This window comes from Oxyura jamaicensis, chromosome 5 (assembly GCF_011077185.1).
Source record: "Oxyura jamaicensis isolate SHBP4307 breed ruddy duck chromosome 5, BPBGC_Ojam_1.0, whole genome shotgun sequence".
Taxonomy (NCBI): Eukaryota; Metazoa; Chordata; class Aves; order Anseriformes; family Anatidae; genus Oxyura; species Oxyura jamaicensis.
In genome coordinates this window covers 29,328,361-29,348,732 of record NC_048897.1, presented here as the reverse complement: position 1 = coordinate 29,348,732, position 20,372 = coordinate 29,328,361, and the positions used below count along the sequence as shown (strand labels likewise).

At 49.5% G+C, this 20,372-nt stretch overlaps 2 protein-coding genes and 1 long non-coding RNA gene across 5 annotated transcripts in view; 2 read left to right on the top strand and 1 right to left on the bottom strand.

Annotated features, from left to right (window-relative positions):
• Positions 1-66: 66 nt before the first annotated feature.
• TMEM80 (transmembrane protein 80) lies at positions 67-7,616 on the top strand. Of its 2 annotated transcripts, XM_035326699.1 has the most exons (5): positions 67-176; positions 2,703-2,719; positions 4,755-4,848; positions 4,960-5,052; positions 6,423-7,616. In XM_035326699.1, exons 1-5 carry the CDS (start codon positions 158-160, stop codon positions 6,626-6,628), a joined length of 429 nt encoding a protein of 142 aa, XP_035182590.1. In that variant the 5' UTR covers positions 67-157; the 3' UTR covers positions 6,629-7,616. The 2 variants fall into 2 exon arrangements, with proteins under 2 accessions (XP_035182590.1, XP_035182589.1); XM_035326698.1 differs by lacking the exons at positions 67-176; positions 2,703-2,719 and having other exon boundaries at positions 4,448-4,848.
• A 5,042-nt stretch (positions 7,617-12,658) lies between these two features.
• The window catches only part of EPS8L2 (EPS8 like 2), a 63,874-nt gene continuing 56,160 nt past the window's right edge, over positions 12,659-20,372 (top strand). For both annotated transcript variants that reach the window (XM_035326636.1, XM_035326635.1), the window contains exon 1: positions 12,659-12,936. The gene's annotated coding sequence lies outside the window, so the exon portion shown is untranslated. The remainder of the gene's footprint in view (positions 12,937-20,372) is intronic.
• LOC118167380 lies at positions 16,644-19,545 on the bottom strand. The gene is made up of 2 exons (XR_004751105.1): positions 19,106-19,545; positions 16,644-18,942 (listed from the first exon to the last, which is right to left on the bottom strand). It is a non-coding gene; the product is annotated as an uncharacterized LOC118167380 (long non-coding RNA).

Below are 20,372 nucleotides of genomic sequence, written 5' to 3'. Positions count from 1 at the left end.
GCCCGAACGGCGGCGCCCGAACGGGCACTGCCCGAAGCCGCCCGAAAGCGACCGAACCGGGCCGAACGCTCCGATCGCAGCCGAAGAGCGAGGGGCGGGGCGGGGCCGCGCGGGGGCTGCCGGGACGCTGGAGGACCGCCGGGGGCGGGCGGCCGACATGGCGGCGGCCAGGCGAGGTGAGCGGTGCGGGGCCTCCGCCGCTCGGGGCCTTCCCCCGTCCCCCTTCCACACGCGGCCTGTGCCCGGTGCTTTCCCTACTCCTTCCGGCGTTGTTGAGGCCGCGGGAGGGGGCCTGGCGGAGGGAGGGCTCTCCTAGCCCCAGGCCGTGTCGCGACAGTCACGACATGGCGCCGCGGGAGGGGAGGCCCCCGGGGGCAGAACGGCAGCCTGAAGGAGGCGAGAGTTTTGCCTTGCGATCATCGCACTAGGCGATTTCAGCTGGAGCTGGGGCTGTCTGCGTGCCCTTAATACAGTTCTGGCACTAAAACAAACAAAAACATTTTTTCCCCCTTTTTAAAAGAAAACTGATTGTATTCTGCCTCCAGTAAGGAGGTGACCTGGGGGGGAAGGCTCGGGCTGCGATCCCTGCCCGTCCCAGGTACCCGAAGAGTTAGCGCGCTTCATTAAGGCCCTTACGGAAGGGCTGTCCGAGTGCTTTCATGGGAACTTGCCCTGGAAACAATTGGAGCCACGCTTCGTTTTCTTTTGGACCCTGCAAGCTTTAGAATAGGCAGAAATGAGGTGCCAGCCTGCGTGCAGCAAAAGTCACTGTTCCAAATGCATAATGCCCTTCTTGCTGCTGCAAGTTTGCGTGCTCTGTGTAAATGCTTTAAAATTCCTATTTTGTTGCTTCTCAGGTGCCAGAATTCTCACATTCAATTTCAAAATGCCCCAGCAGCAACGCAGGCTTCGTTAGTCCGAGCAGCGACATGGTCTCAGGTTGTTGGGATTAGCAACCCGCAGTTTTAATTTGAATATATAATTGGTTATATATTCAATAACAATTTCCAAAGGGCAGTATCGCTTCCACATTGTGAGGTTTCTGCGTTTAACCTGTGTGAAATGTCCTCCGTCTCTCACGGGGAGGCAGCATATTCCAAACAATAGTGCCTGCAAAGCTGTGCATGGAACAGATGCAAGAATGTGGTCGGTGTCCTCTTGTGGAAGCAGATTTTACAATATACAAATAAGTGCAGGGAGCTGCCATTAGGGAATCAAAAACGTTTCAGGTTGCCCATAGCATAAAACTGTGCTACTGTAATTATCCCCCTGGCACCACGGCGGTGGGGCTGATGAATGGGTGATGATACGTTGGCACGCCTCGTGTTTGGTTCTATTTGCAGCTCTGTAGGCAGAGCTGCATCTCTGGACACCTGTTGTAGAACGGTAACATGTCTGCACATGCAGCTGTGGTGTTTCACCTTAACACCCCACTTCACAGCTGAGAATAACGTGAAGGTGGAGACATCTCCTTAGTCCTGAGCAAGACAGGAAATGCATAGTCCTGATACAAGTCATTACTTTCATGTGAGGGTTTCTCTGGGATGTAAATGTGAGCATATATTTAACCATTAGTCACAGCAAAACAAGACGTATAATAAAACCTTTACCTGCAATCCACAAAAAGAAAGACAGCATTTATCAAGACGCTTTTTGGCCAAGTGAAGGGACCGGTCTGGTAGGAGCCTGTGCTCCCTTCACAGAAAATGGAGAGCAGATGCAGCGTGCCCAAAGGCATTTCAAGTCATAGGCAATATGAATCACCTAAAATTGCTTGCCTATTTCCACTGTGTTCCCAAATTGGATAGCTTAATTGGGTGCCTAAAGTTAGTGGGGATTAATTTGGGCCTGAGTGCATAAAGCCATGAGGTGTCGGGGACATTAACCTCAAGAAGCCCAGGGATGGAGGTGGTGAGGTGAGTGCGTCCTGCTGATGTGATGATGATGAGATGTCTTTGAGAAGACAGGTGGAATAGCCTTCCACAGGCGGTTTTGCTCTCCACGAAGCAGGGATTGTAACTTTGTCCTTCTTCCTGTCTCTGAAAAAGGCTGAGACTGTGAGGAGTTATTTAAGAAGTATTTAAATAGGTTGTTGCCATCATGTTGCAAAGGAATTTTGTTTGAGGTTTTGTGAGAAAAGAGTAAACGCGTCCGTTATCTTGTATTTTGTGTCGGGTCTGTGGGTGATCAGAGCACATGAGGGTTTTACATAGAATGGCTGCTTTTGAAGCAAGCTGGTTTGGAAGGATGTTATTTTAGAGGAAGCAGGGAGCCCTGTGTTCTGTGCTACCTCTCACTATTTAAAAGCAAATGGTACGTTCTGGTTCCTTTGCCTGTTTCCCTTGTTCCTGCATAGTTAGAGGGGATGAAGTGTCATCTGGGAAAGGACAGGATGAACGAGTTCTGTGTACTTCTTTACATCTTGAAAGAGCTGTGTATCTTGGTGAAAGTGACTTTCCACAGCAGGGATTTCCCCAGATTACTTTAGAGTTCAGGTATTTGAAAAAGTTACTTTTGGAACCTGAACTGCGTGATCTGAGGAAAAAAAAAAGAAGTCTTCCAGTGAACTGAGAGATAAAAACTTCTACAAGCACGCTTAGCCTCCCTAGTAACATCAGTGGTTTGAATGTTGCTGCAGTGCTTTTGGTAAACATTGAGACTGATTTTCTGCTTTTTTTTTTTTTTTTCTTTTCAACTGAAAGGAAGAACTTCGTCAGTTGTATCCTTTTTGTACCTTTCATCCCCCACATGCAGGAATCTTCAAGAAAATCAGCTACAGAAGTTTCATCTCTTCCTGCCTAATAAATCTGCACAATGTTATTTTAGTGTTATTCTGCGAGTCTTCCATCAGCAGCAGCATGTGTATGAAGCAAAACCGATAAAACATTTCTTCCAAGGGAAGGTGCATTTTGGAGCTGGGGATTTTTGCTGAGATTTTGTCCCATTCCTGCGCAAACCTCTCTAACCCGTCCCACAGTCCTGACAGAGGGCTGGCAGCCACATTTTCTGATCACATAACTTCTCGCTGACTTAATAAGCAAGGCTAAAAATTGGATTTGTGGGTTCACAGACACAAGTGCCATGCAGCACACCTCACAGACAGCTGACAAGAGGCAGTAAAAGCAGCTTTCAATAGTACTTCCTCTTCTTTCATATTAATTCACCCAACCTTTACTCTTGCCAAGATCTAAGTAACCTCCTCAGAGACACCCTTCTCTTCAGAGATTTCCATGCTTAGTACCCACCTAGTAATTTTTTGCTCCACCCTCCTTCAACTGGAAAAACACAAAAACCTGGTTCTGCTTTAATAAAATGAGATTCTCTGGGAACTGGAATACATCTGTGTGTGGGTGGGTGCTCCCTTCACAAACCGGATGGGTCGTTCCCAAAGGGATGCCTGGGATGAAATCCCTGCTTAGAGAGAGTCTCGGGGTATTTGAGAAGGGCTGGGGAGAGAGGAGGGGATAAAGAATGCTCTGAGTATAGAAAGACAGCTGGAAATAATGAAACCTGTACTGATGCCTTCCTTGTATAAAGTGCATTGTATTATTTGAGACTCAGAAAATCATCTGGTATAATTTACTTATCAGAAATACCTCTGAATGGCCAAACTTTCTAGACTCCTTGAGCCACATTCCAACTTCTCCATGTGGTGGTGAGCCCCAGGATGTTCTTTGTGTGTCTTATGCATTGCATTAGTAACATGCTGCTGTGCCTCAGGAGAAAATGATTCCGTCAGTGTGTGGTACCTGCTGTGTAGGACTTGTACTGACCGTGGGGTGAGTGGGCGGGCTCTCAAAGACATCTGTTAGTTATCTCATATAAACCAGGCATTTAAATGCTTTTGTAGTCAGAGGGAGAGGTGGGATGGTGACTTATCCCACTGCAATCAGGAGCTGCTTGGTTATGAAGTTGCTCATCTCAGCTGTCTCCAGGGGGAGCCCAGGTGATTAATTCAGACCAGAGGCACAACTTTACGATGGTTATCATCTTAGGATGGCTGCAGGTGAGATGGATCTGTCCCGAGCCTGTAGGTAACTTTTCCCTATTTGTACCTGGGTGCTTGCCGTGTTCCCTGCATTTCAGAGGCGTTCCAAGGGTGTGTTAAGGACTGGGGAGGTCTCAAATACCTTGGCAGTGGATCCACACAGATACAAATAACTAGAGCTAACTATCGCCTTATACTATACAACAGTTTGTTTTATGAGCAGTGAGTTAAGGAAGTTTATTGTACAAATCTACATCTCAAAGTTGAGCTTATGGCCTTTCTCAGGCACACAACAAAGGCTGAGCTCAGCTCTCAGACTTCCTATCGTGCGGGCAGTCATAGGGCTTGTCTGCTTCACAGGCCCACCTATTTTCAAAAACGTAGAGGAATTTGATATATTGGAGTCTGCCAACTGTCTGTCAACTTGGTTTGAGCTGACTAACAGGTATAGAAGTCTGGGGAAATGGACACATGCACGCATGCACAGCTCATTTCCTTGGGCTAACAAATACCCCACTACAAACCAAATTAAAAAAAAAATTAAAAAAGGAATGAAAACCAAGCCTGAAACAGCCAGCTGTTATCCTAGCTCCTGGCATTTGTGATCTCAGGTTACTTTCTGAAACCTACCCAATATGCCAGTCACAGTTGATTCATTTAGTATAACAAGGCACAGCAGTATGTTTTGAGGTTACTTAGGAAGTGGTTATTTTATGAAATGCATCCCACCTCATTACTACAAGAAATCCTTAACAGCAGTTATCAGCTCTCATCTGTTCCTTTACAGATTCTACTTTATATAAACGGGTTTTATTACATCTTTTACTTCTTGGCGACTCTTGCAATGATTGTTTATAAAAGTAAGTTGCATGCATTCTAACCAGAACTAGGCTGCATGGTTATGAGTTGCGTGTGTTTTGTTGGTATCCCCACTGTATTCTTCGGCTTACTTATGCTGTGCTATTTTACAGGTCAAGTTTTCAGTTATCCGGATAATTTTTTGGCTCCTGATCTTGCACTGCTTTTCATTATGGCCATTCTGGAAGCACTCCGATTATACTTGGGTATGTCATGTTATCACTGTGCCTTTTCAGTGGAATAGAGTCTAACCATTAATCATTCTGAAACCGAGCGTGTGTCAGTCAGAATGTGCCGATGTAGCAGACAAGCAGATTTTTGGAGACTTGTTCATTTATGTCATTAAACTTTATCTGATTGATCAATATATTTGGCCAGAGGGTCAAATAGAATTTGCTCTCCTATGATGTATGATCTATAATGTCATTGGAAAACAAAGCAGGGTTGTCAGAAAGCAGTATAACTGGGACAGCAGGAATGTTGCTGTGCCGTTTACAAGTGAGCGTGACTTGTGAGAGTGAACATGTTGAAACAGAGATTTCCATTCACCGAGGCGATACAGCTTCTTTCAACTGCTCCAGCAATGTACAAAAGTAGCCAAATGGCTGGAGAGTTGTGGAGCCGGTAATGCTAAGGATGTCCTTGAGCAGCCTAATGGGACTAAAGCTTTTCCTTTCACTCCTTCTAAAGACACACATCAGTTCCAACATCTTCCTTACACTATGCCTGAACAGCGTAAAGGACCCATTTGGAATCCTACTGACCACTCACCAGAGCTAGCTGTAATTTCGTAAAGTCCTTTTTTTTTTAAAAAAAAAAAAATGCAAAGTCTACAATTAAAGTGTTAAAATATTACTATTTAAATTTGTGCTAGATATATCTAAGACATTTACACAAGGTGGGTCTCTGTTGAATCCTGATGAGTTGCTGTAGGGGTGAATTTTTAGCCTTAAAGCACTCTGCATATATTTGCTTAGAGCAGTTGGGTAAATAAAAAAAAAACAAATTTCAAGTTTCATGTAGTTAAAATCTACCAAGGCGAGCTCAGAAATAAGATGCAAGAACAAATAAGTGCAGCTTCTTCATAATGATAGTAATTTGAAATAGGAATAGATCACTAGGGAGTATAGAAGATTCTGTTGCATAAGATTTTAAAATCTCTATTGGATATCCTTAAGTGTGCCCCACAGTCACCAAGTTGTCACACTAAGTGTGGGGCTGGAGGGTCACTGGGGGAAAATCTGGTGCTTGACAAAGATGAGGGTCAGACTGAGTGATCAGAATAGTTACAGCTTCAGAACTGATTATTGTAGTAAGAAAAGGTTGGTGTCTGGACTCCGAGTGTCAACTGGTTGCTTTTATTTAGCTTAACTTCAGTCAGCAAGAAATTGATTGTCCATTGGCGTTTGGGCTGGTTCTTAGATTTACTGACAGTGCCTTCATTCGGGCCAGTATTTCTTTATACTCTGAACTGTAAGAAACAGAGCCCTTTTTAAACAGGAAAACTCTAGACTTGAGGCTTGAGACATCGTCATAAGAAATCAAAGATCCATACCAGCTTTTTGTTTCCTTCAAGGTTCAAAGGGAAACCTGACAGAAGAAGAGGCTCCATTAGGGCTCAGTCTTGTGATAACGGTCGGAAGTGTGATTCTGTCTGTGTACTTCCTGATATGGCAAACTTACGTGCTGAAAGCAGATGTCATTATAAACGCCGTTCTTCTCTTCACGTACGGGCTTGAGTCAGTACTACAGGTCCTGGCTATTGCTGCCTTTGTTGGCTAAAACCTAGCTGTGTGGCACAGCAGGTTTGCAACACATTTCTTCCTTTAAAGGGTGTTTTTTACATTTCAAAGATTTGATTCTTTTGCATATAAAAAATCTGTAAAGCTTTCTCCTGTTTAAATTATTGTTTTTGGCAGAGATCTCCCCAGATGGTAGGTAAGATACCACAAGATAATATTGCAGCTGTGTTACGTTGTATCACTAATTAGCATATGTATGGGCAAACACCAGAGATGATTCAGCAAAAATGCCTGATGTTCGTCAGGAATCGATACTAAATGCTCACTCCCAACACACAAGAGTAGCCAATGCATCATATAGCGACGTGTCATTGAGATTGCATGAGTTTTCACAGCAAGGCAGCAACGTACAACCAAAGTGACACAGAAGTGAATCAGGCCAGCATAGCATGGACTCATTTCTGCCTTGCCACATACACTTCTGTGTGTCAGGGCACAATTTTGCTTTATTATACATCTTCTGCTCTCATTTGTGTTTTCAGACCCCAGTGGTAATTTCCCTGACTTTAGTAGGGCAGTACCTGATTTATCCCAGTGGGAGAGAGTCGAATTGAGTTTTGCTCATACTTGGAGAGCTGAGGTTTGGGCAGCTGGTTCTTGCTGATGTGGAGGCCAAAGGCAGTAGTGTGAGTAGTTTGTTTAAATAGGACAGACCTAAGATGAGCATAAACATTCACCATTCACACACCCTTGTGTCCTGTTTGAAAGCCCAACAGAATGTTGTCAGGTGTATTTCTATCTAGCATAAAATGGATTTATATCCGTGATTCTGCAGAAAGTACTGCATTCCAGCCTCTTTTATTAAATGAAGTACTGAATGCAATTTCAGACTTTTTTCTACTCTATCAAAAATATGCAATAACATGTAGCTTGGGGAGTCTGTGGCGTTTGTACAAGCAGTTTTTGTATTCAGAATTTCTTATTTTTGTATTTATTTATTCAAATAAATAATGTGTTAGATCTAAGAAGTGTTTGAAGTGCAGAGCATTTTGTTCAAATCTTAGGGTACAGCCAAGCTGCACAAAGAGAGACTTGGACGAGACTGGATGTGTGCAACAAACTTCTGATCCTGCTGCAGCTGTATGTAGGCCATTCTCCTGCGCTGGGAAAGAGTGTTTGAAGTCAGCGCTAATTTACACTAGCCAAGGGCTGAAAGTACAGTGGTACAGACCCAGCACAGCCTCAGCCACGTCGCTATTTTCTTGCCAGTGGTGGCAGGAGGGAACAAAGATACAGAAGCACCCAGTTTCATCCTTCAATCATAGCTGGGGGAGCCCGTTCGAAGGCCAGGTAACACCAGCTTCTGGCCACGTCACACCGCCCAGTAGTCAAAACCAAAACATTGCATGCTGGCATGAATCTCCTCGGGCCAGATCCTCATCCTGTTCTAGTCAGCGGCACAAACAACCCTTTGCTGCTCGGCAGGAGGAAGGTTGCACCCGTGAAGACAATGAAGCGGCAGAACCGAGTGTGAAGAAGCAGCCAGTAAATGGAATGACCAAATGTTTCTAGGCTTAATCCACACAAATCAAATACCCACCCATTTGTTCTTCCAGATTTGCTTGGCATAATGGAATGTACCCATCGCATACTTGTTATGAAGAGTGACAGACGTACCTACCTGGATCTACGCTGGTAATGATGAATGCATTCCAAGCAAAAGCCCTTTCTGTATGCGTACAAATAAAAGAACAAATTTTCCTGGTATCTATTTACACCTGTCTTATACAGAGGTCTGGAAATAGGAAGTCTGACAGGTTTTAAAGGAAACTCTGCTAAGTGGAATGTTTTTATTTACCTGAATGTAGGTGGTACAGCAGATGGAGTCACTCATGTTGACTTCAAGTTGCAGCCTCTGCAATTTACCTTCCTTCCATCTGATGGTGCTTACTACAGACAAAACACAAAATATTAGCACGACTAGAGGTAGCAAAGACCTAGAGTATAGGCATATACACAACATGTTAGTAAAGTTAGCAGAAGGTGTTCCTACCCTGAAATGTTTAACTGAGTCCCCACCACAGATCACCACCACCTCAGCTGCTGGCCTACAACCATTTTGGACTCTGCATTGTAAAAACGGATCTCGTGCAGAAAGCAGTCCTCAGAAAAGGCTGTTCTGGTGAAGGTGTTAATGGGTGATGGCTGCCATGTTTCTGTTTAACCCCACAGCATAATGTGAGTTCAGGACAGTCTGCTGCACCACGCAGAGAAAAGCAGCCACCTGCTCAAGCTTTAGAAAGCACGCTCCGTGATGAGCCTGCTGGTCCCTAATGGCCTCACACCATCAGCCAGATGGAAAATGAGAATTAACAGAGACTGATAATGGTCACTTACAGGCAGCAGTGGGTAAGCATACGATGATAAACCAATTTTTAGGCGTTTCAAAGCCTGGTGGCTTGCAGACTGGCCACTGGTGCTTGCTAGGGGTCAGCTGATGCCAACCTGGACCTGCACCCTCAGAAGGGCAGGACAGCCCTACGTCGTTCATCCAATTCCAAGATAAAATTGTCCAGGGACGACTTCTGATTAGATGCTCAGATACCGAGATACTTCCACGAGTGCCAGCTCCTCACTCTGTGATGGATGTAGGAGAAAGACAACCCCTCCACCTCGGGTATTCCCAGGGTTTGAATGGGAATTGTCATTTATGCTGGTGACTGATATCATTACAGCTTCTCTCTGTGCTGTACCAACAAAGACCAAAGTGATTTAGGCCCTGACCTCAGAGCGTTTCTTTAACCAGCAACTTCCTTTCCAAACTGTTCCCACTGCTCAAAGAAGCTAGGGCACAGCATAGTAAAGCCATTGATGACATTTGCCAGACATAAGATTGCTGGAGCTTTTAATTATGAGGCCCAGCCCTTCTGAAACAGGATGAGCAAGTTGGGTGAAAATGGCATTAAAAATTTAGAGGAACACATATTTTGAGGAGCTGGGTTTGGGTGTTGTTTACTCTGCAAGGAAGAAGTCTTTGTTCTCAAGCCATCAGAGGGGTGTCTGCCGCCAACCTGATTTAAAAGGCTGATCCCGAGAAGCAAGTCGGCCTCCTGGCATTTCACGCTCAGATATTTTGAGAGATGGGGATTTATTGGTCCGAAGCTCTTCCGTGTTCCACAGCAGGCAGAAACATAGAGACCAAAATGCAACTGAAGTGCTGGATTCCCGCGGTGACAGCCGCCTTCATCCCAGTCTTGAACGTCTTCAAGCCGTGGAGGAAGGAGAGGGGCTGAGGACGTGCGCTCGTCCAGCTCTGCGTGTGGGAACCAAGCGAGCTGGTGTGCAGGCACTGCTCCTGTGCAGCAGGGTAATTCCCCGTCTGGCTTATTGCCTCTGCCCCACTTTGACCGGCACCAGATGTTGCAAGGAAGATGTATTAAGCTCAGCTGTGGTTTTCTTTCCTGCCCAGAAGTTCCCTCCTCTGCTCAGCAGTTAGAGATTCCCTACGGGGCACGGCACCTCACGGTAGCCCGCTGTGCCTATTTTCATAATGAACGCGGAGCCGAAACTGCCAGATAACAAGCAGTTAGCGCCTGAAACATTAAATAGCTTCTCCAACAATCTCCTTCCAACTACCTGTTTGCATCCCGGGAAAGCGAGCCCAACCCAGCGGTCCCACTGGTGGTGGCTGACACATTTTAGCGGTAAGGCTCTCTTGCACAAAACCTTTCAGCTGCAAGGCCTGCCAGGACATTCCCACCATGTTTTCCTGCTGTTGGAACCAATATCCCTTCCCCTCTTGGGTGCTGTGGCTGGCAGTCCCCAAATGCTGCTTCTCCCAAGGCTGGCTGTGTTTGCATGCACAGAGATGCCCCTGGGATCACGCTGACACCGCGGCGAGGAGGATGACGCTGGGTGGGTGCGTTACGCTGAGCAGCATCAGATCACATTTCCCCACAGCGGAAGAGGTCATTCTCCTGCCAAAACCGAGCTGCTGATCATCTAAGCTGTCCTTTGGGGAGCTGGCTCTCCCCCTGCCCGTCCGGCTCACCCAGCAGCATTCCTCCCACGATAACTCACCAGGGGCGTTTCTGCCGTGTGGCTTCGGCTGTGGGCCAGGCAGAGAGGTGAGCGTGAGCCCCCACGGTGCAGCTGGCACTGAGGAAACCACCACGACAGGGAACTTGACAGGCACCGTGTTGAGGAAGCTGGGTTTCCTCCAGGCTTGTGTACTGTGGTGGAAGCATCTTCGTATTTCTCTGGTCTCTGCTGGAGTTGCAGCTTCCTAGAGCCGGTGGCAGTTGGTGTCTATCATTCATGTGCCATGAGCTCAACACACTCTGGCGGTGGTCTGTCATGCACGTCCACTTTAATAAAATCTTTTAATAAGCTCAATTTTTTCACGATCCACCAAGCAGGTGGATCGCTGTGACGGATCACAGACACTACCACTGCTGTAACACCCATGAACTCAGCTGGTATTTTCCAGCTTAATGATCCTCAGCCCATGAGCTAATCCCATAAATTTAAAAATGTTTAAGAACTAAGTCTTAAGACAGGCACTTTTTGAAATAAATCATCTTCCCAGAGAGCAGCATCCCTCCAAGCCCCAAACCACACACTCAGCAGCACAGAGCTGGCAGCAGGGCAGACCCTGGAGCACAACCCAAACATCCTCAACGTATTCTGGCAACAGAAGCTCAGCCTTACCATCCTTTAAAATTTCCCTCTGTTTTTTGGTGAGCAAGAGAGGAGCAACAAGGGAAAATGAGAGGAGACCAAGGTTTCTTTTCTAAAGAAACCCTTTCAGAGAACGTGAGGGTAATGCATAGGGATGGCAAGAGCACTTGCCACAATGCAAGGAGCGATGCTCAAGTCCTACCCTGGTTCCTTATTGCCAGAAACTGCTTTTGCTTTCAGCATGCCTCTTGTGGTACCTGGTGAAAAGGGGCAATGCTCCAGCTCCTGCTGGTACAGACGAGACGGTTTGTACAGCTGCAGGGGAGGTCTGACACAGCACTGCAGTAGCATGGGAATGCTCTGCACAATGGCAAAAAATGGTCTTTTAGAACTTATCACCGCCAGAGCGCATGGGCACACGTGTGTGAATAAAGGCAGGGTCCTGCCCGCAGCAGTCAACAGAGCAGAGCCCGCAACTTGCACCTCCAACCGAGGAGAAATTCCTGCTTGGGTGGCACGGTGCCGCTACCAAAGCCTTGCCTGGTGCCAAAGGCCAGCAAGCCCTCAGCTCCCCCCTGTGCCATGGCAATTGCTCGTCTCAGTCCTTCCGAAGGTGGTTTAAGTACTCACAGCCCCCTTCCTGCCGTAACCCTCTGCCAAAGCTGCGTTTTGCCTCTGCCCAGTGCCAGGGGCTGAAATGTGGGGCAGAGACGTGGGGCAGAGCCCTGCTACCTCCCACCAGCTCAGCAGCTGGGGCAAGACGAGGGGCTTTATGGCCATGCCACCCTGAGGGGCACAGAGCTGTGCCATGGGGTACCCTGGCAGGGGCTCCACTCCTCACCCCCCCACTGGTTTGGGGAGAGAACTTTTTGCCCTCTTTGTCTGCCTCGCGGCATCTTCCCCGCTGCAGATGTCTGGGCAGAGGGAGCAGGCGAGAGCGAAGCCTGAGGAAAACAACCGGCGGAGCTGCAGAGAAGGGCGCCAGGTTGCACAAAAGGTGCCTTGTTCCCCCCGCGAGGCGCTCAGGGCAGCGTGTCCCCTCCCTCGCTGTCGATGGAAAACCCAGCTCAAAACACTCCTTCATCACCCACCTCCCCCCCCGCTGCCTTCTACCTCCCGCTTGGGCACAAAATGTTCTCGGGCGGAAGAAACCTGAAGTTTTACACGTCCCCCCCAGGCAGCGCACGGCTCGGCTCTGGCTCCCCTTGGGCCAGGAGCGGGCGAAGGCCCCAGGTGCCCCCGCACCTCACGGGGATGCAGCCGCTGCGCCGGGGCCACCAGCTCCTGGTTATACAGTAACCTGTTGCTCCGGGTCCAGCTCCACCTCTCGCTGCCTCCACATCCCTCCCCTCCTCTCTCCTCTGCCAAGAAACCTCTGTCACCTGCTCTCAGACAACTGGGGCGAGTGGCACGGGGACGAAAGGGCAGAGCGAAGCCGGAGGCAGCGGGACCCCCGGGCTGGGGCACTGGGTGGGCTCTGCCTTGCTCTCCCCTCCATCCTCTCGGCCGGGGCACTCGGCTCGCCGGCAGAGCACGTCGCAGGGAAGCACAGGGAGCTGGGCTGCCGGAGAATGGCAGCAGGATTTCACTAGGAGAGCACAACTAAGTGGGACAGGACGTACAGGAGCCAAGGAGACTGCAGGAGACACCAGAGGCTTCTCGGCACCGGTGAGTCTCTCCTTTCAAACCCTAAAAATTTACATTCCCCCCCCCCCCCCCCGTTTATCTGCTTCAAAAGTTTGGCTGATTCAGCCTCAGAGGGGGTGTGATCAGAGGGGGCTGTGCCTGGGATAACTGTAATGTATAGTTTTATATCTTTTTTTTTTTTTTTCCCATTAAAAAAAAAAAAAAAGTTATTTTTCTAGCATTATATTTTCTGGGTTTGTTTCCCGTTCTTGCACGTCCCCTCCAGGCCAGATCCAGTAGGTGGCACTTTCTTGGCAGCAAAATGTCCGTCCTGCACAGGACAGGATCTTTTTTTCATTTTTAATGAAGCTCAGAGAGAGTAGGTTTGAGCAGCTGTTTGTTTGCAAACCTTGGGGTTTCCTCCTTTTGGGATGTGTGTGGAGAGAATTTTTGCCGCTACCCACCTCAGCCCTCTGTGGGCTGCTGCTTTCGATGAGCTCTGCCTGCCCATGACCTTGCAGGATTCATTGCCCTGTTTCAAAATCAGGGGAAGGCTCGCTCAGAGCCACCCCATCCCCTCGCATGACAGCTCTGGCTACCTGTGAGCTTTCATTCCTTTTCCTGAGTCTGGGAGCTGCTCTCCTTCCCCTTTCACTTATTTGCCTGGAAAATGCCAGTGCAAACTCCACTGAGGACAAGGTTCAGGGACAAACGATTTGACTGACGTTACTTTTAAATATGAAGAATAACTCTGAGACAACACAGTAGTAAAATACAGTGATTGCCCTGCCACAATTAGGGCAGTGGAGGGGGTAACGCTTCTGGTGCGGTGCTGCTCTGAAACGCCGCGGGAAGCGAGTGCTGTAACCAGGGGTAGATCTGTCGGTGAACGCGTGGCCAAGAGCTACAGTGCCGAGCTGCTTCTGTGGGCTCTGTCCCCAAAAAGGACCTTTTCTGGGTTAAATAATGACAGGGTGAGGCTCAGCCCCCAGCAGATGCACAACAGCCAAAGGGGAGACCCACGCGGGGTTTTACCTTCGACTGCAAGATGCAGCGGGGCTCCTGGCTCTGTTTAGTCAAGTGATTGATTTTGGGGTTGACAAGGGAGAAAAATTAGTCCTTAACACACATAAAGGGCAGAGGGATCATGGGGCCCTTTAAAACACAGCTGTGAAGAGGGAGTAGGGATCCACTGTGGGAACGTGTCTGTAAAGTGGCAAAGGTCATTGCTTCGCCCTATTAAAAACAAGGTTAAAAATTTGTGTTTTGAGATAACACAAACAGATGGATTAACCCCCGGGCCTGCTGCTGGGCCTGGGTTGTACCAGTTCTTGGTTTCTGCTGCTGAAGCATTAGGAAGCGAGGCTGGTCGGGGACCTCTTGCTCTCTCAGCTGGATCCCAGCCCTGCAGCACGCACAGGAATCTGCAGCCAGTCCGGCGCAGGATCTGCTGCACTCTGCAGGGCAGGATGGGTTTGTCATGTAAGGAAAAAAGTTACAGGGGCTGGGTCTGTTTCTGGGCACCTGAGAAGAGGTTGAGTACCAGCATCATTGATCAGGATATTGGTAAAGTCCCAAGGAAGGGAACAGCTGTGAAAGTCCGCTGCTGTTGTGTGCACACACGCGTACTCCCCCATTTGCTCGGTGTGATAAAGCAGTTTGCTAAGCTTGTGGACCTCGGCTTTCTGCCACTGTGCCCGTCACCTCCCAACAGCAGAGCAGGCAAACTCACCAGGACAGAGGTGAGCAGCCTGAAGGGGAAAATATCTTCTGGGCCACAGGCTCTGTATCAGAGGCAGCCAACCTCTCTCCTTTGGTGCCCGCTTTTGTTGACTGCAAACAACTCACCATCAGCTGGAGTGACAAAACCTGGCCCTGAGCCTGGCCAAGTAGGTCCTCCAGGTTGTTGCTGCCGGGGCTCCATCCGACCAGCTCTCCATCTGCATGGACCGGGTGCTTGCCAAGCCGGACGGCAGCTCGCCCGCGTGCACGCAGGTGCATCGTGGAGAAGGCGCCGTCTGCGGTAGCGTTAGCAGCAGCCACCATTTCATAGAGCTGTCCTGCTGGGGCTGCCTGGCTTCAGGCAAGGGCATGAAGAGGCAGGGAGGGGTTGCACAGGACCAGGCCAGCTAGCATCGCTCCGGAGGAGTAACTGGGCTGTTCGTCCCAGCGAGGAGCCCCCGCTGAGATGGATGGCCTCGGGGCCAAGTCTGCTGATGTGTGCTGGCATCTGGCCCTTCACCAGATAGCTTTGAACATGCTGGAAAACAGAGAGCTTTTCGTAGGGCTACAGGGAAATTCAGGCTGGAAGCATAATTTCATAGGGACAGCGATACAGAAGAGACCCTAATGCGCTGAAGGACTTGGGAGATTTCAGTCCTTCTGGTAGACAAAGAAAGGAGTGAAACAGGAAATATATGCGTTGGCTTGTGTGGGCTTGAGAAACATCCATGTAAATAAGTCCGGGTGCAAAGCCTGAGCGCGTGGGGGGAGGCTCGGAGTATTATTCCCCGAGGGCTGGGTCCTGGGGCGCTGCTTTGGAGCCATCTCCGCCACACTCTCTTGCTTTCTTTCTCTCTTCCATGCCATGGTCTCGCTCTGTGTGCTGTCGGGGCAGGTTTGTTGTTTTGACGAGGACTCAGCCATCTTCTCCTTGTGCGGGGCTGATGTCTGGCCTCATGTCTGTTTTACAAAACAGCAGTCAGCGGGTGCCTTTGCATGGCCTTTAGCCTATGAGTTTGATGTCATCGGCAATAAAATTCATCACCCTCTAAAAATACTCAAGGCTCACCAGCCTTCCCTAGCATGTCTCATGCAGCGCACCGACTTCCTGGAGCGGCAGCGATGGCTTCCCGCGCTGCAATAAAGCCTTCCTGGCAGCAGGGTCTCTTGCGGTGAGCAGCAGCACGCACGCAGTACCGGGAAGGCCTGGCAGCAGTTGAGTTTTCCAGCATGGCCTCCTGAACCACCCTGCTTTGGCCAAGGTTCAGCAGGTGCCCAGAAAAATACCGACCTGCCTACCCAGGAGGTATTCCAGCCTCCCACTCGAAGGGAGGGGAAGGGTGAAACGCTTGGCAGAAACACTGCCAAGAGGGACTCGAAGGGGGTGCCATGATCATGGAGAGACGATCCCATGCACTGGTGTCATTGAGCTGCTCCTGCATGGACAGGGCCACTTCTGCACAACGTGAGAGCTCTTCCTCTCCCGGGGAAGTGGGAGGTTTCCTTCCTACCCGGCTGGGGATGGCACTGCCTGCAAACTTGAAACAGACGATGCCACAGGGGGTTAACCAAAAAAGCCCCGGTGTTTTTACTTCCTGGTAGTTCAGATAAATCAGGAAGAATCACAATTAGGAAGGGTGTGTAGCTGGGAGCTGGACCAATCTGGAGACCTTCCCCATTCACCCGCACTGCAGTTCCCCAGGAGAGCCCAGCCCGTGTTCCCATTCCCTGAATGTTCCCAAGGGTTTTATTGTGATGTGCTCAGCACCACTGAGGTCCCACCAAGGAAGCAGACCAAAAGCTTCCCCAGAAGCTTGCCTTCTGGACAGTGGGCACACATGCTACCTTCCTTCACTGACCCTGTGTCCGTTCTAGGCTTGTTGTCACAAGGAAGGAGTTTGTGTCCCGTGGGATCCCATGGCAAGGAGGGGCTGTGCTGGGGCTGTTCCCAGTTGTGGTGGTGGGATGGGGATGGGAAGAGGAAGCCAAAGGTGGGGACTCACAGGAAGGGGGCAGCTGATAGGATCTGGCAGCAGTCCTGGCTGCCGTGATGGGCAGGTGTGGCACAAATGAGCCCTCGTGGCTCACAGGCCTCTCCAGCCCAGCCTTGCCCTGGGTGGCTCCTTCGATGACCAGTAGGGCAGTAACCCTCCGCATTAGGTGGGCTGGGGTCTTCAACACCACCTTGAAAAGAGCCAGCAAATGCTTTCTTTGCTCTGGTTTCCAGCTGGGGTACTGGCACCTCAAACCTTTTCATAATTTGAATTTGTTTGAATTTTGTTCTTCCTACTTCCTTTTTTTTTTTTTTTTTTTCCCCACTCTCTTATCAGTCTGAGCCTGTCCAGATTTATATCCTACAGAGGTAAATTGTGGACCATTTGAATGGCAATAAACCAAAGTTCAGCCACCCAGCAGTAATGCTGACCATTGCTAAGTAATTCAGAAAGTAAAAAACTGCCGCTGGCAGGACGGTGATTAAATCAAGTGAGCAGGAACAGTCTGAGCCAACACCAGCCTCCCCCAGACTGTTTACATGCAGCTTCCCTCTCGCTGAAGACGACCAGAAGTGGGAACTATCTGGGAGCCGATCACTGAGCTCCAGTGAGGAACTAAGTGCCGCTCACTTGATGCTCCTCGCGGTGGTTTTCTGAGATGGGACAAGGTGACAAGGTGCCTGTGCTGGCTTCACACCAGGGCTGTGTCCAACTCAGAAGGTCTCTGTGTGTTGGAGGTGTTGGCTGCTGGGAGAACTAGAGCTGCCACCCAAGCTGTGGGCTCACTTAGATACCTGCACCAGCAAATGCAAAGCAAAACCCAAACCCTAATCCTAACCCTAACCCACCTCCTTGCTGAGGATAAAGCAAGTGCCTTGTCCTTTACTGCTGCTCACTCCTCATTGCCAGCAGCAGGACTCCTTCGGGGTCACTCTTCATCCTTCAGGAGATGGTTGGCAGTGAGGAGGGTGCTGGTGGGTGCTGCTCCTTGGTCCAGGTGTGGCTCACAGGGAGTCATGGAGGCCTGGGGCTTGGGCCAGAACTGGGACTCATAGATATGAAATTCTCCAAGCCAGGTTTGAGGCTTTCAATGGTAACTCTATGGAGAAAGAAGCAGTGACTCTGCCTTTGCTGTGTCTGTGCTGAAGATAAGCACTGAGGCATCTATTTGCCCTAGCCTGAGACACCTCTTTCATCAGTAAATTCACTTTATGAAAACACTGGGGAGAGGGGAAGAGAGAAAGGTAATTGCACCCACGACAACCCTTAATAAATCACAGGCTGGAGCCTGCTCTCATTCCTGACACTGCTGCCTCTTAATTATAGCTGTGTTCATCTGAGGAGATGGAGTAGGAGAGCCAGGCTTTATGCAGAAGGGAGCACTAATTAAAACCTCTCTGTTCCCTAGAAAGATATTCATGCTTTCCTCTGGGGAGGAAGTGAATGGACTTGTTCCCGGCCATTCCCGCAGGTTAATCTGTAACACTGACTTTCACACAGCAAGGCAGTTTGTCTTGTTTTCAGTACCTGATGCTCTTGGCATTGCTTCTGGGTTGAGCTATCGGACTTTCAAAACTCTCTGGGGAAGGAAGAGGAACAACAAGCATCTGGATAGCCTGGGCAGGTGTGGGTGCTGCTTGTCTGGTGTAAGGTTTGGTATTAGGGGCTGGCTCCCCTGTTTTCCCCTGCTGAGACTCCAGCCCTTAGTATCTGACACAGGCAGCACCTGTGGGATGAAGCGTGTCCAGCCTGCACCCAAGCAACACTGAGAGAAAAGCCTCTAACTGGAATTAGATGGACCTCAATAGGCTGGATCCATGCTCAGATCTGCAGGAGGACAGAACCAGGCCCCTCGGGCTGGCAGGGGACAGAGCCTTGCAGCACCAGGCACCTGCAGGCCAGCATCCCGAGCGGATCTCCGGGTGGTGATGCTACACGACCATGCTGACACAAACCCTCCCAAACTGCAGGAGGACAGCAGTACATCTGCAACGCGGGAGCAGCAATTTGCCCCACTGAAGTCAAAGTGCTGGTTCCTAAATGGTGCAAGTCAGCATTTTTCAGCTGGCCCTGCAGTACTTCAGTAGCAGAGGCTGGTGAAGGGAGAGCCCAGTCCAGCATCCCAGCATAAGCTTACTCCAAGCAGGCACTCAAAGGAAGCCAGAGCAGGTTAGATATGAATAATGTGGGGAGCATGTTGGTTTTTGTTTGTTTGTTTGTTTTGTTTTGTTTTCAATAGAAGTGGGGAGAGTAAATGTGCCATAAAAGGTTCTCAGGGTTGACTGCAGATCCACAGCACTGTCAAGTTTGTTGCTGCTGTCAGTTGCTACTGCTTGAATAAGTGTTTTTTTTTTTTTTTTTAAAAAAAAAAAAGATAGTTTCATCAACTGAAGAAAAAAAAAAAAAGGCCAGAAAAGCTGCAGCTTAGTCAGAGGAGCTGCTGCGCTGACCTAGGCGAGAGCAGGTTGAACAGGATAAATTGAAAGCAAATGTACCAGAGCTGTGCTCGTTGCTGCTCTTTGCCAGTAGGAGCAGGTAACACCCTAGGTGTGGTCAGGCCATCAGCTGCCTGAGCAATCCTCTCACACGTGGAAGCACCCTTCTTCCACTGCTCCTCCGCTCTGCTGCTGTTTAAAAATAAAGAAGGAAGGGCCCCTATATATGTGACTTAAGTTACGAAACTCCCAATACTCTTCAGCTTGGGAGTGACAGAGCTCAGGGGCTGCTGTCCTCAAGATCTGCAATGCTGCCTGTGGCATGGAGACAGGGAAATGGAAACAGTTGTTTATTGATAACAGAGCTGGGGGGCATCCCGTGAAACCAGCAGCTGGCAAATGCGACGCAGACAAAAGGAGATGGTTGAGCTCACCGTGCAGAGCTGAGCTGCGGAGCATCTTGCCGCAGGTGGTTTGGGGTGTCAAAAGTTTAGATGGGTAGGACAAAGTGCAGTCGGGCAAATTCACCCTGAAACCTGCACGGAGCTGAGCACAGGGGAGGGAGAGGCGATGGGCCACCCCGTGTCCAGGCAGCTGCCTCTGGCCCCAGCCCCGGCAACTGATCGGTGGGAGGAAATTTTGTGTAGGCTTAATCACAGCCTAGGAAGCGAGGGCTGAGGGTGGCTGGATGAAACAAGCTGAGCGCTCAGCGCCCGCCTGCTGCAGTCACATGCGGACTAGACCAGACAGGTCCCCAGAACATCTGCCCCACACCTGGCACAACCCCAAGGAAACTCCTGATCTCTGCTCCCTGCCTGCCAAGACCTTGTAAGCCAACAGTCAAAGGTTAGGAGAACATGTAAAGCACTTGTGAAGACAGCAGGGCTGATTTGGGCTGTCACCACTCTCGGCAGTCCCTAGTGTTTTCCCTAGAGCACCGTGTGTGACGCTGGCTCCAACACGATCTGTCCTTGGCCAGACAAGTGCAAATAGCTGCCAAGATGCTGCATGAAGAATCCGCATCCAGTCCTCCAACACCTCAAGTGAAATTAAGACTTGGTTAGCTCAAAACACCCAGCTTAGCAGTAGGCCCATGCTAAGCTTTTGCCACAAGTTGGTCCTACAGAGCAGGAACTACTAATGAGGACCTGGCAGGCGAGTGCCAGGAGTAGCATTTTGTCATAGCCCAGCTGAGCCCCACCAGGGCTGCGTGTGCTGAAAGAGCATCTTCAGGAAATGCTGGCAGCATCCTGAACTCCAGGCAGCTGTGGGCAGGAGGGCTGCTTGTCCACCAAGGTCAGGCCAGGAAGGGTAGTTACTGAATGAG